The sequence below is a fragment of the Microtus ochrogaster genome, chromosome 21, assembly GCF_000317375.1.
Source record: "Microtus ochrogaster isolate Prairie Vole_2 chromosome 21, MicOch1.0, whole genome shotgun sequence".
Lineage (NCBI taxonomy): Eukaryota > Metazoa > Chordata > Mammalia > Rodentia > Cricetidae > Microtus > Microtus ochrogaster.
In genome coordinates, this window is record NC_022022.1 from 18068674 (window position 1) to 18084478 (window position 15805).

Here is a 15805-nt window from a genome sequence, read left to right on the forward strand (position 1 = left end):
CTGTATGGTGATGCAGCCCCGCCATACTGTGGTGGTTTGTGTGACCGTGGATTGGTGATGTAGCCGTACCATACTGTGGTAGTTTGTGTGACTGTGTATCGTGATGTAGATATGCCATACTGTGGTAGTTTGAAAATGGCTCCATAGGCCCCTAAGGATTGGCACTATTGGGAGATGTGGCCTTGTTGGAGCAGGTGTGGGGTTTTTGGAGGAAGTGTATCCCTGACAAGCCAGGTTGAGTGGCTCTTCTTGCCAGTGGATCCAGATATAAAACGCTCAGCTACCTCTCCAGCACCATGTCTGCCTGTGTGCCACTGCGCCCACCATGACAATAATGGACTAAACCTCTGAACTATAAACCAGCCCCAATTAAATGGTTTCCTTTATGAGTTGATACGGTCATGGTATCTCTTCATAACTAACCCCTGTATCAAGAATCTCAGTGTCTCAGCCCCATGGTAGTGGCCAAGCCTAGGTGAGGTTCAGAGCGATTACATAGCCTTTCTCTGGTCCCAGTGGGAATGTTGATAGAGTATGCAGAAAATAGCCACTTTAGCGCGCCCCACCCCACCCCCAATGTGTGCAGCCTGAAAACTACTCGGCTTATAGAGACTGCTACTACAGAGCTAATCTTGCCTCCTTGTCTAGCTGTATATGATAAACCTGTCTCCGTCTGCATCACTATGTAATAACCCTTCCTTTCTGTTCAGTGTATAAAGTAAACACTGTGAGCTTCGGGGTCCTGCAGCTTCTTCTTCAGAGAGCCCGACCACCCCATTTTAGCTTTGCTGTTTGTGGAGCTGCACGCCTGTCCTTTCCTCGTTCCCTCACTACCCGGTTAGGTCACTCCCAGAAGCTGTGCAGAGCGTGACAGGATCCTGTACTCTCTTCTGACGGCCCTGGTCACCAGGTAGTCAGATGATGCAGAGATAAACATGAGAACAAACCTTCATACGTATTAAATACATCTCTAAAAGTTAGAAAATGAAGTGATCGGATGCTTGGTACATATTAAAGTACAGATAATAGTATTCATCAGTTCATATTTGTGAAGTATTTTTCCTTCGGCCTGATAAGCCTCTCTGCCGACGCAATAATCCAAATTAATCCAAATCAGATCTAATTAGGAAAAGCCTAGGTTTAATGGATGCCAACGTTCCCGGGTCGCCCTCCCCCCTCGGGAAAATCCGGAGGCAGGGAAAGGAGAACCAGAACCACGTGTTCGTTCTCTGGGGGGCAGTTTAAGTAGCCTATAAAAGTGGTCTTGACCCTCCCTTGGGAGGGGTCACTGTTTAGTGGGCTTTCTTGGAGGTGGAGTTTGGACTGAGGCCACTCCCAGGGGAGGGAGCTTGAAATGGGGCTTTCCACCCAGCATTCCAAAATGGGTGCCAGGAGCTGGGATGTAGCCCCCCAACTAAACATGCCAGACTCTTTGGACAAAGGGGTGCCCGGGAGCTGAGGTGACACTTCCAACCAAACAATATTGATCTTTAATATGTATCTTTTTTAGATTTATTTTTATTTATGTTTATATATTTGCATGCTTGTGTGGATGCCCATCTACTAAAAGAATTTTATTCCCCCATTTTAAAACAATACTTATTTTTATTTATGTGCGTGTATGAGTTTGTGTGTGTGTGTGTGTGTGTGTGTGTGTGTGTGTGTGTGTGTGTGTATGCGCATGTGTATGCTTGCAGAGACCAGAAGAGGTTGTTGGATACCCTGGAGCTGGAGTTATGATATGATTTGGGGCTGCTTAATGTAGGTGCTGGAAATTAAACTGGGGTCCTCTGGAAGAGCAGCAAGTGCTCCTAACCACTGAGTCATCTTTTTGGCCCCCTCTCCTAATATAATAAGAGAGTAACACCCTCAGTAACAAAGTCAGTCTCACTATAAAGTTAATGACTTTATTAAGTCACAGAGCCACTTCACTTGGTAACCAGGTTAAAATTTCCCTGAGCGTTGCCTTTAAGTAACAGAAGGGAGGCTACTCCAGGAAGTCTTTCAAAGCTCCCATTTCATTGTGGATTTTAGGTTTTACCATTAACTGTTCTGTGGGGAAAAAAACCAAGAAAACTACCTGGCAAGCCCCAGCACTTTTTCAAGGCCCAAGATGGAAATACTAAAATGAGTGTAAAGCAGGCGTTGTCAGTCACTGCCCCGGGGCAGAAGACACTCAGCAGGTCTTAAAGTTAACATGTGATCCTAATTCCTGATGTGCACACGGCAGCTACACCACACTCCTTTCTAATTCATTTTTTCTACAACCGGAAAAACTCAAATTTCCCGATGCGGAAAAACACATATCTTGTGTGCTTATCTTTCTGTGTTTTCGTCTAATTAAAAACTCATTCTTAGAAAAGCAATGGGGATGGGGACAAAGGAGCTTTCTAAGTAAGAGGCGCAGCATAACCAAAGGCAGGGAGGATGTAACAGGATGCGCGTGGCAAATCCTAAAGGGATTGGCGTGGCTCAGCGGCAGAGCTTGTGAAGTCAAGCCGGGACAGTTACATCTGATAGGGAAGTTGATTGCACAGCTTAAATGGTTTGTGGCAGATGCTCTTCAACTGTAATCATGATAGTTCTTGTGAAAGAAGTTACAGGGGACACTGCCATTGGCTCTCTTCCCCTATCAGTGGGTTTTGTATCCTCAGATCCAAAAGACTTGAAAAAAGAATGCATTTATAATGAACATGTGCAAACTTTCCACCATTCCTTCAAAAACACAGTGTACCATTTAGGTAGTGTTTGCATTATATTAAGTAAGTAATCGAGGAATGTTTTTAAATATATAGGAGAAAATGTAGAAGTTAAGTGTGTAGGTAAAAATGACGGACTTTATTTGTAAAGAACTTGAGCATTTGAAGATTTGCGGTTCTGTGGGGCACCCAGAATCCTGTACCTTATAGTTACTGGGGGGATGACTGTCATTGATTTCCTAATAAAAGACTTCTTTTTTTTTTAAAAAAATTAATGTGTATTTGTGTGTGTGATCGGTGGCCTGGGAGGCTAGAAGAGGGTGTCATATCTCCTCTGGAATTATGGGCAGTTGTGAGTCACTCCGTGTGGTTCCTGGGAGCTGAATTCCAATCTGATGCAAGAACAGGGAGAACCCTTAACTGCTGAACCATTTCTCCAGCCCACACTGTAATTGATTTTTAAAGTCATGATTTTTGTAAATAAAGTGTCAGTATTTTTTTAGATAGCAGAATTTAAGAAACTGAATATAGACGCCGTTGGTGGAAGTGGTCACGGGTTGAAGACCTCAGTGTGCTGAGGACTCTGCTGTGACCTGAGGTTAGAGGCCAGCAGTGCTCCTCCGGGAACCTTACACCCTATGTCGGAGCACGGAGTCAGCTCTCCACACAGAAGCCTCCTTGTCTTGTCTTGGTCTTGCTTGCCTGACCTGACTCCACCTTTACTCTTCTTCCCAGTGTTCCTGCTGCCCCATGAAAACAGCTCAGATCTTACTCTCTCCTGCTGTAATGATTCTGCTCCTGCCTGTCTGTTGTTTCTATGTTTCAAGTCTTCTTAACTTTTTTTTCCAGGGTCCTTCTTGTTTTGAGGGAATTGATTTGTTTTATTATTCATAGCCCTTTGTAGCTTTCTTCCTGCCTTGTGTTCTCTTTATGTGTATATGTGTGTATCTTGCTTTTTCCTGAAAACTCAGGAAATTAAGAAAGTGTCTTATATGTGCATGCACCATCCTTTTTTTTTTTCAAATGATAGTATTAATTTTTTTTTTTTTTTTTTTTTGGTTTTTTGAGACAAGGTTTCACTGTAGCTTTGGAGCCTGTCCTGGAACTAGCTCTTGTAGACCAGGCTGGCCTCGAACTCACAGAAATCCACCTGCCTTTGCCTCCCAAGTGCTGGGATTAAAGGTGTGTGCCACCACCATCATGCTTGTAACATGGGGTTTCTGTCCTGTCCAGTTCCCACAGCCGGTAAGTCCTAAAGAAAATCACACAGAGAGTCTATATTAATGATAAACTGATTGGCCCATCAGCTCAGACTTCGTATTAGCTCTGATAACTTATATTAACCCATTATTTTTATCTATGTTAGCCACATGGCTTAGTACCTTTTTCAGTGGGGCAGATCGCATCTTGCTTCTGCAGTGTCTGGACGGGACTGCGGGAGAGCTTCCTTCTTCCCAGAATACTCCTGTTCTCATTGCCCCACCTCTACTTCCTGTCTGGTTGTCCCGCCTATACTTCCTGCCTGGCTACTGGCCAATCACCGTTTATTTAAAGCATAATTGACAGAATATAGACAATTCTCCTGCACCACTGGCTAGATAGTATCAATTTTTAAAATGCATTTATTGTCTTCTGTATAAAAATAGTACTTATTCAAGGGCATAGATCGTATTTCTATGTTCATGTTCACATGTCCTTTGGGAAAAATGCACTTACATTAGTTCCCCACCCCCGAAAAGCATGACACTGATATAATGTGGTGGAATGTTTCCATGTATCCGTGGTAGGTTCCTTTCTTAAATTAAGATTTTATTTTGAATTATGTGAATGTATATGTCTATGTAAGGAGTATGTGCATGTGTGTACAGTGACCATGGAAGCATCAGGTGTCCTGAAGCTGGAGTTGCCCAAAGTGGGTGCTCAGGACTGAACTTGGATCCTCTATAAGAGAAGTACAAGCTCTTACGCACTGAGCCATCTTTCAAGCCCATATTACGTTTCTTCTCCCCCTTTTTTCCCCTTAGATTTATGAGTGACTTGCCTGTATGTGTGTATGTGTATGTGTGTGTCTGTGTGTGTCTCTGTGTGTGTCTGGTGCCAGTGGAGGGCTGCTGAAGAGGGTGTCAGGTCCTCTGGAACTGGAGTGAGGGATGGGCACGAGACACAAGAGCATCAAGTGCTCTTGACCACTTAGCTTCCTTTCCAATAATCCCTCCCATAGGGCATGCTTTTTTTTTTCTGTTTTGTTTTGTTTTTGTTTTTGAAGACAGGATTTCTCTGTGTAGCTTTGGAGCCTGTCCTGGAACTCACTTTATAGACCATAGTGACTAGATCTCTGTGAATTCACAGAGATCTGCCTGCCTCTGCCTCCCTAGTGCTGGGGTTAAAGGCGTGCACCACTACCGCCTGGCCCTACGGTGTTTCTTAATCTTAGGCCATATTATATTTGTTCTAGGTGGACATACCACTGAGATCCTGAGGCTGGTTGGAAGCTTGTCCAATGCTTACTCCCCCAGGGATTACGTCATTGCCGACTCTGATACCATGAGTGCCAAGAAAATTGATTCTTTTGAAGATGCTCGAAAGAGAGACTCTGCTACTGAGGTACGTGATTATTTCTATCTATAAGTTGCAAGTTGTCCATCAAGTTCAGCTGTCTCTGGAAAGAATTCCCTGGTATTTCAATGCCCTGCCCACAATAGGCAATAAAATGTGAGTGGTGGAGAAATATGTATCCTTTACTACCAAGAGATAAAAATTTCTTTAAAATAAATATTTTTAAATATTTTTATAGTTTATTTAACTTTTATTTTATGTGTAAAACAAATCTTCAAATTAAAAGTAGCTCTTACTCTCATACACTATTACTTCAGAGTTATTGAATTTCAATTGTGAAAATTGTTTTGTTCTATAGTTATATATATCAAGTATTCAGGATTATACTTAATGGGTCTTCATTAAAGTTCTTTATTAATGCCTTATATTTATTTTATATCTGTGATCACTTTGTCTTCAAATCACATTGGTATTCACCTTTAGAATCATTTCTCTATCTCCTATTCGATGATTTTATTTTAGCATTTTAATCAGTGATGCTGAAAAAATATGTGAAGCAAAATGAAAAATAAAGGTGGAATCACATCTTTATTGACGCAAAGGGGTGTAGAGTGGGGAGCTGGGGTCCCAGCAGGTAGGCCAGTTGTCAGCCTTTTCATCTCTTTATAGAAGGGAGACTTTTACTTTGCATTACCATTCTGTCTGAAGCAAATTTAGAGTTAGGTTCTGTAGCATGAATAATAAAAACCCCGAGACAGATATTGGGGTTCAACCTGAAGATCAGAGAAACAAAGCAGCCAGGCCACTAGCGAGCTCTTACCTCCATGAAATCTTCAGACTGAGAAAAAGTGAGTCCCTGTCTCATCCTGCCTTATACTCTTCTCTAGTGCTGGGATTAAAGGTGTGCACCACCACCATCTGACCTCTGTGGCTAACTGGTGTGGCTGCGGGGATTAAAGGTGTGTGCCACCACTGCCTGGCCTGTACGACTGACTCATGTGGTTGTTTTCTGTTCTTTGGGTAAGCTTTATTTATTAAAATAAAAATGAGATACCACTACAAGGTTCTAACTGGAATCCGGATTTTGATGTGTGGCCTGTGCCCCTAACTAGTTCATATAAACAGCACGTCCTCCCTGGAGGAATTTCCCTCCCCCCTTTTCCTGATAGAACTTTACCAAGTGCAGTCTCCTCGTTCTCACGAACACTCCTGTGGCTAGAGGCCTTGGACTCTCTCTTTATAGTTGCATTTTTCAGTCTTAAGTGAGTTGGAAAATTGTGTTCCATTTTGACACACCCACAGTAATTGCACTGTGTGGTTGTGCATGGTTGTGCAGCCTTTCCCATAACCCCACAAGCCCTTCAGTAATCAGAGGGCATCGATTCACAGTCGGTCTGGTGAGAAGCCCAAACCTACCCCCCTAATACAGGCTTGCTCTTGGACAAGTAAAGAACCTCCCAGAAACCCAAAGACACACCACTGGTTTCGGATCCTTAGAATTATCTAAGTTATATTGGAATATTCTCTTTGGTTTATAACTTATTCTTATGTACAATTTTTATGGTGCTGGACATGGAGCGTCTATAATCCTATCACTTGGGAACTGAGGCAGGTGAATTGCTGTGAGTACAAGGCTAGCCTGGTGTATCTAGAAAGTTCAAGCCAACCTGGACTGCTGCAAAGTGAAACCCCGATTCAAAAGAAAAAAAAAATGAAGAAACTAAATAAATAAAAATTTAAATAATAAAGTTCAGTGAAGTTTTAAATGTTTTTGTCAGTTTGTAGAAAAGTCTCATTACCAAGCTAGTTATGATAGTTATGATAGATAAATATGCAGCATACTTTGAGTTTTGACATTTTAAAATATAACTTTATTAATGAAGTGACAGAGGAAACTCCTCCAGGTTTCTCTTTATTCATCTTATTTAGAGTGTAAGAAATAATTATTATTTTTTGTTGTTGTGTGTATGCTTGTGTGTATGGGCATGTGTGTGCCTTAGGAGTTCAGTGCTGGGGACTGAGCCCACTTAGCCACCGAGCCATCTCTCCAATTCTCAGCTATTTTTTAATTAAATTTTAGATGCTTAGTCTACTGTGTTTATAACACGAAAGTAAAGAGCGGTGGATCTTCCCGGTTTATCGTAAGGCTGGACTAGTTAACTTCAGTTTGGGGCACTTCGTTACCGTTTTGAGAAATGCTTTTCCTTGACCAACAGCAGCCTTGACTAACTGAAGCAGCAAGCTCAGACCCCCTCACCCCCCAGAAAGGAATGTTTGCTTGTGAAATAATGTGCCTGAAAAAAATGTCCCGCCAGGGGGCGGTGGTGCACACCTTATCCCGACAGTCGGCAGGCGGATCTCTGTGAGTTCGAGGCCAGTCTGGTCTACAGAGTGAGTTCCACAGCCAGGGCTACACACAGAGGAATCAAAGAGAAAAAAAATGTCCCCAGACTTCTAAAGAACAAGTCGTCTTCTCTGGGTTTAGTTCTGAAGAGTAACTAAAGAGACAGGGAGGGGGTGGGAAATGGGAGGCGGTGGCAGGGAAGAGACAGAAATCTCTAATAAATAAATAAATTAATTAATTAACTAATTAGAAAAAAGACAGACATCACTAACGACAGTGGGTCGGAGAAGCGGTTCCTTGGACTGCAGGGAGTGATTCCCACTGGAGCCGGTTTCACACACACACACACACACACACACACACACACACACACACACACACCGCCCCAGCCAAGCCTGGAAGGAAAGAAGAAGGAGGCCCTGGAAGGAAAGGAGGCTCTGGTCCTACCACCGGCTTCAGTTCATCCTTTTATTTCCTCTGAATGGGAACCTTTGTTTTCCTAAGGGCCCCCCTTGACAAGCAGCCTTTCTCCTGGTACCTTCTGTCAGGTCCCGAGTTGACCCCTTCAGATCATATGACTAAAGGGAAAAGCTCTGTGTCACTGAAACAAAATACTTTTTAAACACCCACGAAATAGGCAAAGTCCTTGAAAACGGATTTGACAGGCTTAAAAAATGGAGCCAACCTTCATTACTTTCAGTTTTCCCTCTGGTCCTTGATTAGCCTTTCCTTGATTAGCCTTTCCTTGATTAGCCTTTGTGTGTTTTCCCAGGAAAGGGTGGGGTGTTGGTTTTTTGTTTTTTTTTTTTGTTCATTCATTTTGAAAATGGTGAGTGCTGATTCTAGACACAAAACTGCAATGAAGAGCGAAGCAATGCTTCATTGACTGGATCCTAGAATCAGCTCTGTCTGTTTCTCTTTGCTCTCCCGGTCTTCGTATACTTTATTCCTTTGAAATGTTTAGACAGCAAGGGTTGAACGTAAATCTGGGCATTCATTGTCACCGTGGCAGCCTGGTCTAGAGGTAGCAGTGGGTACTGGCTGGAACGGGGTCCTACCAGTGCTGATTTCTTCCTATACGTGTGTGCATATGACCAAGGATTAACACATATATGTGGAATCACATAGACCATGTTGAGGGCTTTTAGGAGTGGGTGGAGGGCTAGTTTATAAATCAGAAACTGCATATTATATTGCTTTTCCCCACTTAACTCTACACCTTGCTGGTTTTCCCTGTTGGCACACATATACTTGTACTGATTGCCTAGTAATCTGTAGTATTGGTGTTCCATTCCCCCAGCTGTGCACGCGCACGCACACGCACACACGCGCACACACGAACACACACGCACGCTCGCAGGTTCTCTATGTAGCCCTAACTGTCCCGGAACTCTCTCTGTAGACTAGGCAGGCCTCAAACGTGGAGCTCCATCTGCTTCTGCCTCCCTAGTGCCACCACCGTCTGACTGTAGTAAGCGTTTTAATTGATACATATTGTGCCAGAATTCTTAAGCCTGTCCAAATATTCTGTGCTAATTACAGTGATTAGAAAAAAGCTAAGTTGAACACTGTGGTGGTAAGAAATGGCCTGTCGACCCCTCCCTCCCACCGCCTTCTGTCAGATTGTGGAAACCCCACAGGGATTATGAAAGAGCACGTGGGGCGGAGGGCAAGGCAGAGGATATTCCAAACGCTGTTATTCTGTTCTCCGTGAAAACTGTGTCTCTTTCTGTTCATGACTTTGGGTAATCTACTTAAGCCGAGATGCAGAGAAAGCTCTGAGGTGCAAATCTCGCCCTTGCTGCAGTTACTCTGGGCTCCAGTCAGCTCCGTATCAAGTTCATGTCTGTGGCTGTCTATACTTAGTTTCCTAAAGCACTCCGTTGTCCAGTCATTCACTAGCCTAACGTTTTCAGTGGTTTTCTTAGTATAGAAAAGTATAATTGGAACCAAAAGCCAATGTCCATTAGAGGCTCCGTTTAAAAGCAAAAGCAGAGTAAAAATATCTGCCGTTAGTCATACCACTGTTTGGTTTTGTGCCTTTCACCCAAAATGAAATAATAAGTACTGAGAAGCAAAACAAAACCTTGTATTAGGGGGCTGGAGAGATGGCTCAGTGGTTAAGAGCATTGCCTGCTCTTCCAAAGGTCCTGAGTTCAATTCCCGGCAACCACATGGTGGCTCACAGCCATCTGTAATGAGGTCTGGTGCCCTCTTCTGGCCTGCAGACATACACACAGACAGAATATTGTATACATAATAAATAAATAAATATATAAAAAAACCTTGTATTATATAAATAATTGTATCTAGCAACAACAAATAGCTACAAAGCTTATCGAGTAGTTCCGGTTTTAAAGGGCTTTAAGCGGAGGCTGAACAACACAAGAACTCTGGCTGTTTCACACGCTGGCTTTAACTGGAGAGAGAAGCAGTGAAAAGAGGTGCTGGGAAGGGGCTTTTAGTAAGAGGAAATAACAGAGGCACAAGAGTGAACTCTTATCAAGATATATCAAATATGATATAAACACATGTAGGGTGTATTCTTGATGTTTAAAACTGATATTTTTAGCTAGCTCCTTTCCAATTTAATACAATAGCAGTCAAATTCTTTTTTTGGGGGGATAGGGGGTTCACGACAGGTTTTCTCTGTGTAACAGTCCTTGCTGTCCTGGAACTCACTTTGCAGACCAGGCTGGCCTCAAACTTACTGACATCTGCCTGCCTCTGCCTCTCAAGTGCTAGGATTAAAGGTGTGTGCCATCACTGCCCGGCTGCTGTCAAAATTCTTGTGGGATGTGTGTGTGTGTGTGTGTTTTGAGACAAATTCTCTTTATTATGCACCTCTGGCTGTCTTATGACTAGGCTGACCTTGAACTCACAGAGATCCCCCAAGTCTGCCACCTCACCTGGCAAAACTCTTAATTGATAGGTATTGTTATGGTTGGTTCGGATCCATCAGTTATCAGAATCATGCCAAGACCACTCTTGCTGTCATGGAACAGACACAGCTGTTGTAGAAAGGACTGTCATACCACTGTCATACCAGACTCAGTGGCTAGGAGAACTGTACAGTCCATCAGAAAGTGAACAACGCAGTGGAGGTTACACCGGGATGCGCAGAAAAATGAGATCAGTTGCTTATTGGGCCTTGAAGATGAGGACTCTGAGGAGAGGAGGGTTTCAGACACAGGGCACATCGAAAACGCTGGGGGGGGGGGATTTCTAGATGCCGGTCCAGTGCAGATGGACAGAATAAGTGGAGGGACCCTGGAGGGGAGATGGAAGGTTGTGTAGGGGACAGACAACATTGCAGCAACTTGCTCTGTCAGGAAGATGGGAAGTCACTGGAAGCTTCTGCTCAGATGTGTGGTAGGGTGCGATGCGTGCGTTACAGATTCTCAGTGTTGTCCTGCGCAGCACAGGCAAAGCCAGGGGCCGGGAGCCCTTGCAGCCTCCCAGAGAGAACCGCACTGGCTCGCACTAGTCAGGGTATGAGAGGGGGAAGCAGTTGGACTCCATATAAGTTCTTGTAAAAATAAGATTTATTTTTTTATGTGTCTGAATGTTTTATAGATAGATGTGTATCTGTACCACATGCATGCCTGGTGCCCATGGAGGTCAAAAACTGAACCAGATCCCCTGGAACTGGAGTTCCCAATGCCTGTGAACCACCATGTGGGTGCTGAGCAGTGAACTCGGGTCCTCTGCAAGAGCCTTCTCTCCAGTTCCTGTATCATTTTTCTGAAAGTCAAGTTAAGGTCATTTCCTGGCAGCTTTGATAGGAATTTGCGGAGGAGAAAGTCAAGTATGACTTGGGAACTATTAATCTGGGCAGTTGTAAGAACACTGCCGTTGGCCTGGAGAGAGCATGGCTCAGTGGGTGAGAGAACTGACTGCTTTTGCGGAGGACCCAGATTCAGTTCCCAGCATCCACACGGTGTCTTACAACTATCTGTTAACTCCCAAGTCCAGGGGATACTTTCCCCACTCTGACCCTCATGGACACTAGGCATGAACATGACCCACATACACAGATTCAGGCAAAACATCAATATACATAAAACAAAATGAGTCTTTTGCGGGCGCACCGCACTCCCGTGCCTGCGCTCTGTGCACTGTTACCGAGTTCGCGAGCTTCGGGCAAGGGGCTGGAGGTTAAAATACACAGACAGAGAGACAACCACACGGGTCATCCTTGAATTCCCCAAGAATGCCCCCTTTATTGTGTTCAGATTATATAGAGATAGCCACGCCCCAGCTAAACCCACCAGAAACCAATCTCCTGCCATCAGGAACTCCTGAAGGTCTCGTGCTCAGAGAAGCTGTAGGCACTCAGATCAGGGGATTACAAGAAATTCAGGATCTGAGGGTCTCACTGTTCCCAACAGTCTGGAAAAAAAAACCGTATATACTTCTCTGTGTGTGATGTATGTGTGCATACATGTGTTGGCTGTGTGGGGGGTGTGTGTGCGTGCGTGTATGTGCGTGAGGTGTGTGTGCAGGTGCAGGTATGTGTGGTGCATGCACGAGTGTGCTGTGCGCGCGCACATGTGTGTGATGTGTGTGTGTGTGGTGCATGCACGAATGTGCTGTGTGTGCACACATGTGTGTGATGTGGTGTGTGTGTGGGTGTGGGTGCGCGCGTGCATAGTGCTGCCTTTTCACCACACTCTGGGAAGTCTAAGAGGAGCTCTCCTGGCTCCCAGCGTCTTTAGAGTGTCACCCAGACTTAGCCAGCAGCCGCCACTGGAAGCTGTAAGGCAGGAACACCCTGGACTTCAGAGGTGTTTGCAGGTACTTCTTGCGTTGAGGCAGAGCTTTCCCAAACCCTACACATCTGCTTGCTCTCTCCTTCTTACTCCCCTGGCCTCTGCTCACCATTTTAACCCCTGTTCTCGTCCATCAACCCATTCGTTCCTTTTGTTTTTCTCTCCAAAAGGTCCTACCCGCTTGGAAACTGGTCCTGGCAAGTCCCCAGCTGTGGGTTGTTGAATTTTTATTATACGTTTCCTCGGCAGACGAGCCTGCTGTGTTTGCTGTCATTCCCCATCAGGCCACCAGGTGGCAGCACACTACAGAACATTGAGCTGTTGACCCTGCACTACCAGGAGACTTTCAGAATAGGCCGAGATACACACAAATTAGACAGGAGAGTCTTCCCCATACTTCCTTTTTAGTGAACATCGTGCACCTCTGTTAGATAGTATTGTCTTTCCTTCCTTTCTAAATTGACCTTTTTTGAGTTAGAAAACACGTTTCGTAGCTACAGAGTCACATTTCCACCTGTGGATGTTTTTATTCCAGAATGTCTTCACGGGATTGGGACCATACATGTTCAGGGGCAGCATTGCTTGTATAGGATGCACCAGGGCTTGCATTTGGTCCCTAGTAGCGTGGAAAAACCACTCTTTGAACCCAAACACATTGCCTTAGTACTATTATGTTTATTTCAATTTGTTTCAGGTGTTCTTTGTCTGAGGTAGTAGAACAATTCTCTTGAAGCTTTACCTTCCCCCAGTAAAATATTTCTTGTGTGTGTTTGGGGGGATATGCATGCGTGTGTGTGTGTGTGTGTGTGTGTGTAAACTTGTGAGTGAGCCAGTGCAAGAGGAGGGCAGGTGCCCAACTCTGTCGCTGTCTGCCTTATTCTTCTGAGAGTGGTTTTCTCCTTGAACTTGGAGTTCATTTGTTTTTTTACAGCTAAACTTGCAGCCAGCAAGCTCCAGCAATCCTTCTGTCTCCATCTACGCCCCATACCATTGGGTACAGGTGCATGTGTGATCACAACCAGTCCTTACACAGGTTATAGCTAGCACTCTCCTCCCCTCCCCTCCCTTCCCTTCCTCTTCTCTTCTCTCTATTTTATGTATTTCTTTATTTATTGTTTTTTTTCAAGACAGGGTTTCTCTGTGTAACTTTGGAGCATGTCCTGGAACTAGCTCTGTAGACCAGGCTGACCTCTCAGAGATCTGCCTGCCTCTGCCTCCCGAGTACTGGGATTAAAGGTGAGCCACCATTACCCAGCTTTTGGGGGGGGGGGGCTCAGCAGGCTGCCTTAATCACCTCTAACCCCAAAATATGTCCTGAAAACTATAAAGTGGCTGCTGATGGAGCAGGTTTGTGAGGACTGTAAGGAAAGCGGGTGCCTCAGCCGGGGAAACTCTCAGTGCAGTGGGAGAGAAAATTGTCCCAGTGGAAGCCCTAAGCGTCAGCTGCTAATGGGGGTGGGGGTGGCTCTGTCCATAGAGCGCCGCTATGTAAGGCTTAGGACCTGCATTTGGATCCCCAGCACACGCATGAAAAGCCGGGCCGTGCAGCACACACCCACAATCCTGTGCTAGGTGTGGAGCTCGCTGGTCAGCCTCCTGGTCAAATTGGCGAGCATCGGGTTCAGTGCACGCACGCATGCGCGCCCACGCACACGCTAATAAGAGCACCGCTGTGTAGCGGCAGTGCATGAAAGATGATGTCCGTCAGTGGCCCCTGAGACCTGCGCTGCCACACAGCCTGGGTGAGGCCTTCATAGCGAGCAGCTGTGCTCGCAGGCGCCCCGAGTTAGCCGGCAGAGGCCGAGCCTTTGTTCTGAGCTGTGACGGTGTTAGCCTTCATGCTACCCTGACAAATGGAGGGTGGCATGAAATACTACCTTGGAAACAGGCTGCAGAAGAACGAATACCTTCCCTGTCCCCTCATACTTACCACTTAGGTCTCCTTTCTGCACCCATTCCCAGAGAACCCCATTTATATCCTCCAGGTGAGGAATTCAAGATTAATTTTGAAGAAACTGCTTTGCCCCACAGAACGAAACTACAAATTCTAATAACACATGGGTCCTGTTTGTCTTTTACCCTTCGATGCTCAAAGCGGCCCAGGCAGTGGCTAGTGCCACCTCGTTCATTGGCACAAGCTAGGCATTCCGTCTGCCTCAGCTGTTGACCACGGGGCCACATAAATCTTTGTTATGGGAGAATGATCTGTGTATTACAGGATGCTCACCAGCAACTCTGGCCTTTCCACCAGACACCAGGGAGAGGCACCCCCCAGCCCGCGCACACCCGCTAGCGGTGACAGCTCTAATGTCTCCAGTCCTTGTTCAGTGGCCTGGGGAGGGGTCTTCCCTCCATTCTACTCGAAAATCACTGATTTGAGCCGATATCCACCGACTATCAGGCATACAAGGAGTGCCCGTCATGGAAGAACCCAAACCGGCCTTCAGCAGAAGGGATTTTGAGAAAAGGAGGGGCTGGGAAGCTTAAGTGGTGTGGCTAAGTTACACTCTAAGTGTAACTGTAGCTATTGTTAGAGAGATGATGGGATACCATGCTGCAGAGAACAAAGTCTAAAGTTTTGAAAACTCAGAAACACGCTGATCAATTAAAATTTTTATTGCAAGCATGGATATTAAATCTACAAAACACGAGGCAGTCATGTTGAAGATTCTGCCATAAACTCTAGGAAACATGGAAAACCAAGGAGTAAGCGCTAGGTGGTTAAAATAGAATATTGAAGGATATTTCCAGAAAAGGCAAGGAAACGGGAGGAAAGTTCCAAACAAAAGGATGGTCTAGGAGAGGTTCCCAGACTTAGAAGGACGGGACCTTCAATGTAAAAGGACTGTAACAAGTCCAGGCAGACTAGAGTCACAGCAAGGTAAGTCATCTGAGGATTCAGAACCAGTGACAAAGAGAGGATTCCAGAGGACAAAACAAGACCAAACGGGAAAGGAGTCAGCAGAGATCCGTGTCTGTACGCGTGCGTGTGTGCACATGTGTGTGTGTGTGTGCACGTGTGTGCATATGTATGCTTGGGTATTTTATTAATGACTACATTCTTTCTGTTGCATTGTTTCTCTGCATTGTTTGGTCTGGATGTAACTCTGTCGAAGCTTGGTGGTTGCAGGATTCTCAGTGGGCTCCTCTAAAACGGACTTGGAAGCTTCTGCATACACCACCTCCCCGGTCCACAAGGTGGGGTGCTGCCTTCGTAGATGACTGGGACTGCCCGTCTCCTTGAGCCTTTGACTTCCAGGCATTTGGTCTCTGCTCCCAGCAGTACCCAAGCAGTTCTAAAAAAGGAAATTGTAAACAGTGGGAGTGTAATTATGGGTTTCGCTCCAGGTGTGAGCTTTCCACCGCTGCTGGTTCGGTGCAGTTCTGTTGCTGCTGCCCTCCTCCTCTTCCTCCTCCTCCTCCTCCTCCTCCTC

At 45.3% G+C, this 15805-nt stretch overlaps 1 protein-coding gene across 1 annotated transcript in view; it reads left to right on the forward strand.

Annotated features, from left to right (window-relative positions):
* The window catches only part of Alg14 (ALG14, UDP-N-acetylglucosaminyltransferase subunit), a 70101-nt gene that overhangs the window by 2479 nt on the left and 51817 nt on the right, over window positions 1-15805 (forward strand). The window contains exon 2 of the mRNA XM_005357205.2: window positions 5155-5303. Coding sequence (XP_005357262.1) covers window positions 5155-5303 — 149 coding nt within the window. The remainder of the gene's footprint in view (window positions 1-5154; window positions 5304-15805) is intronic.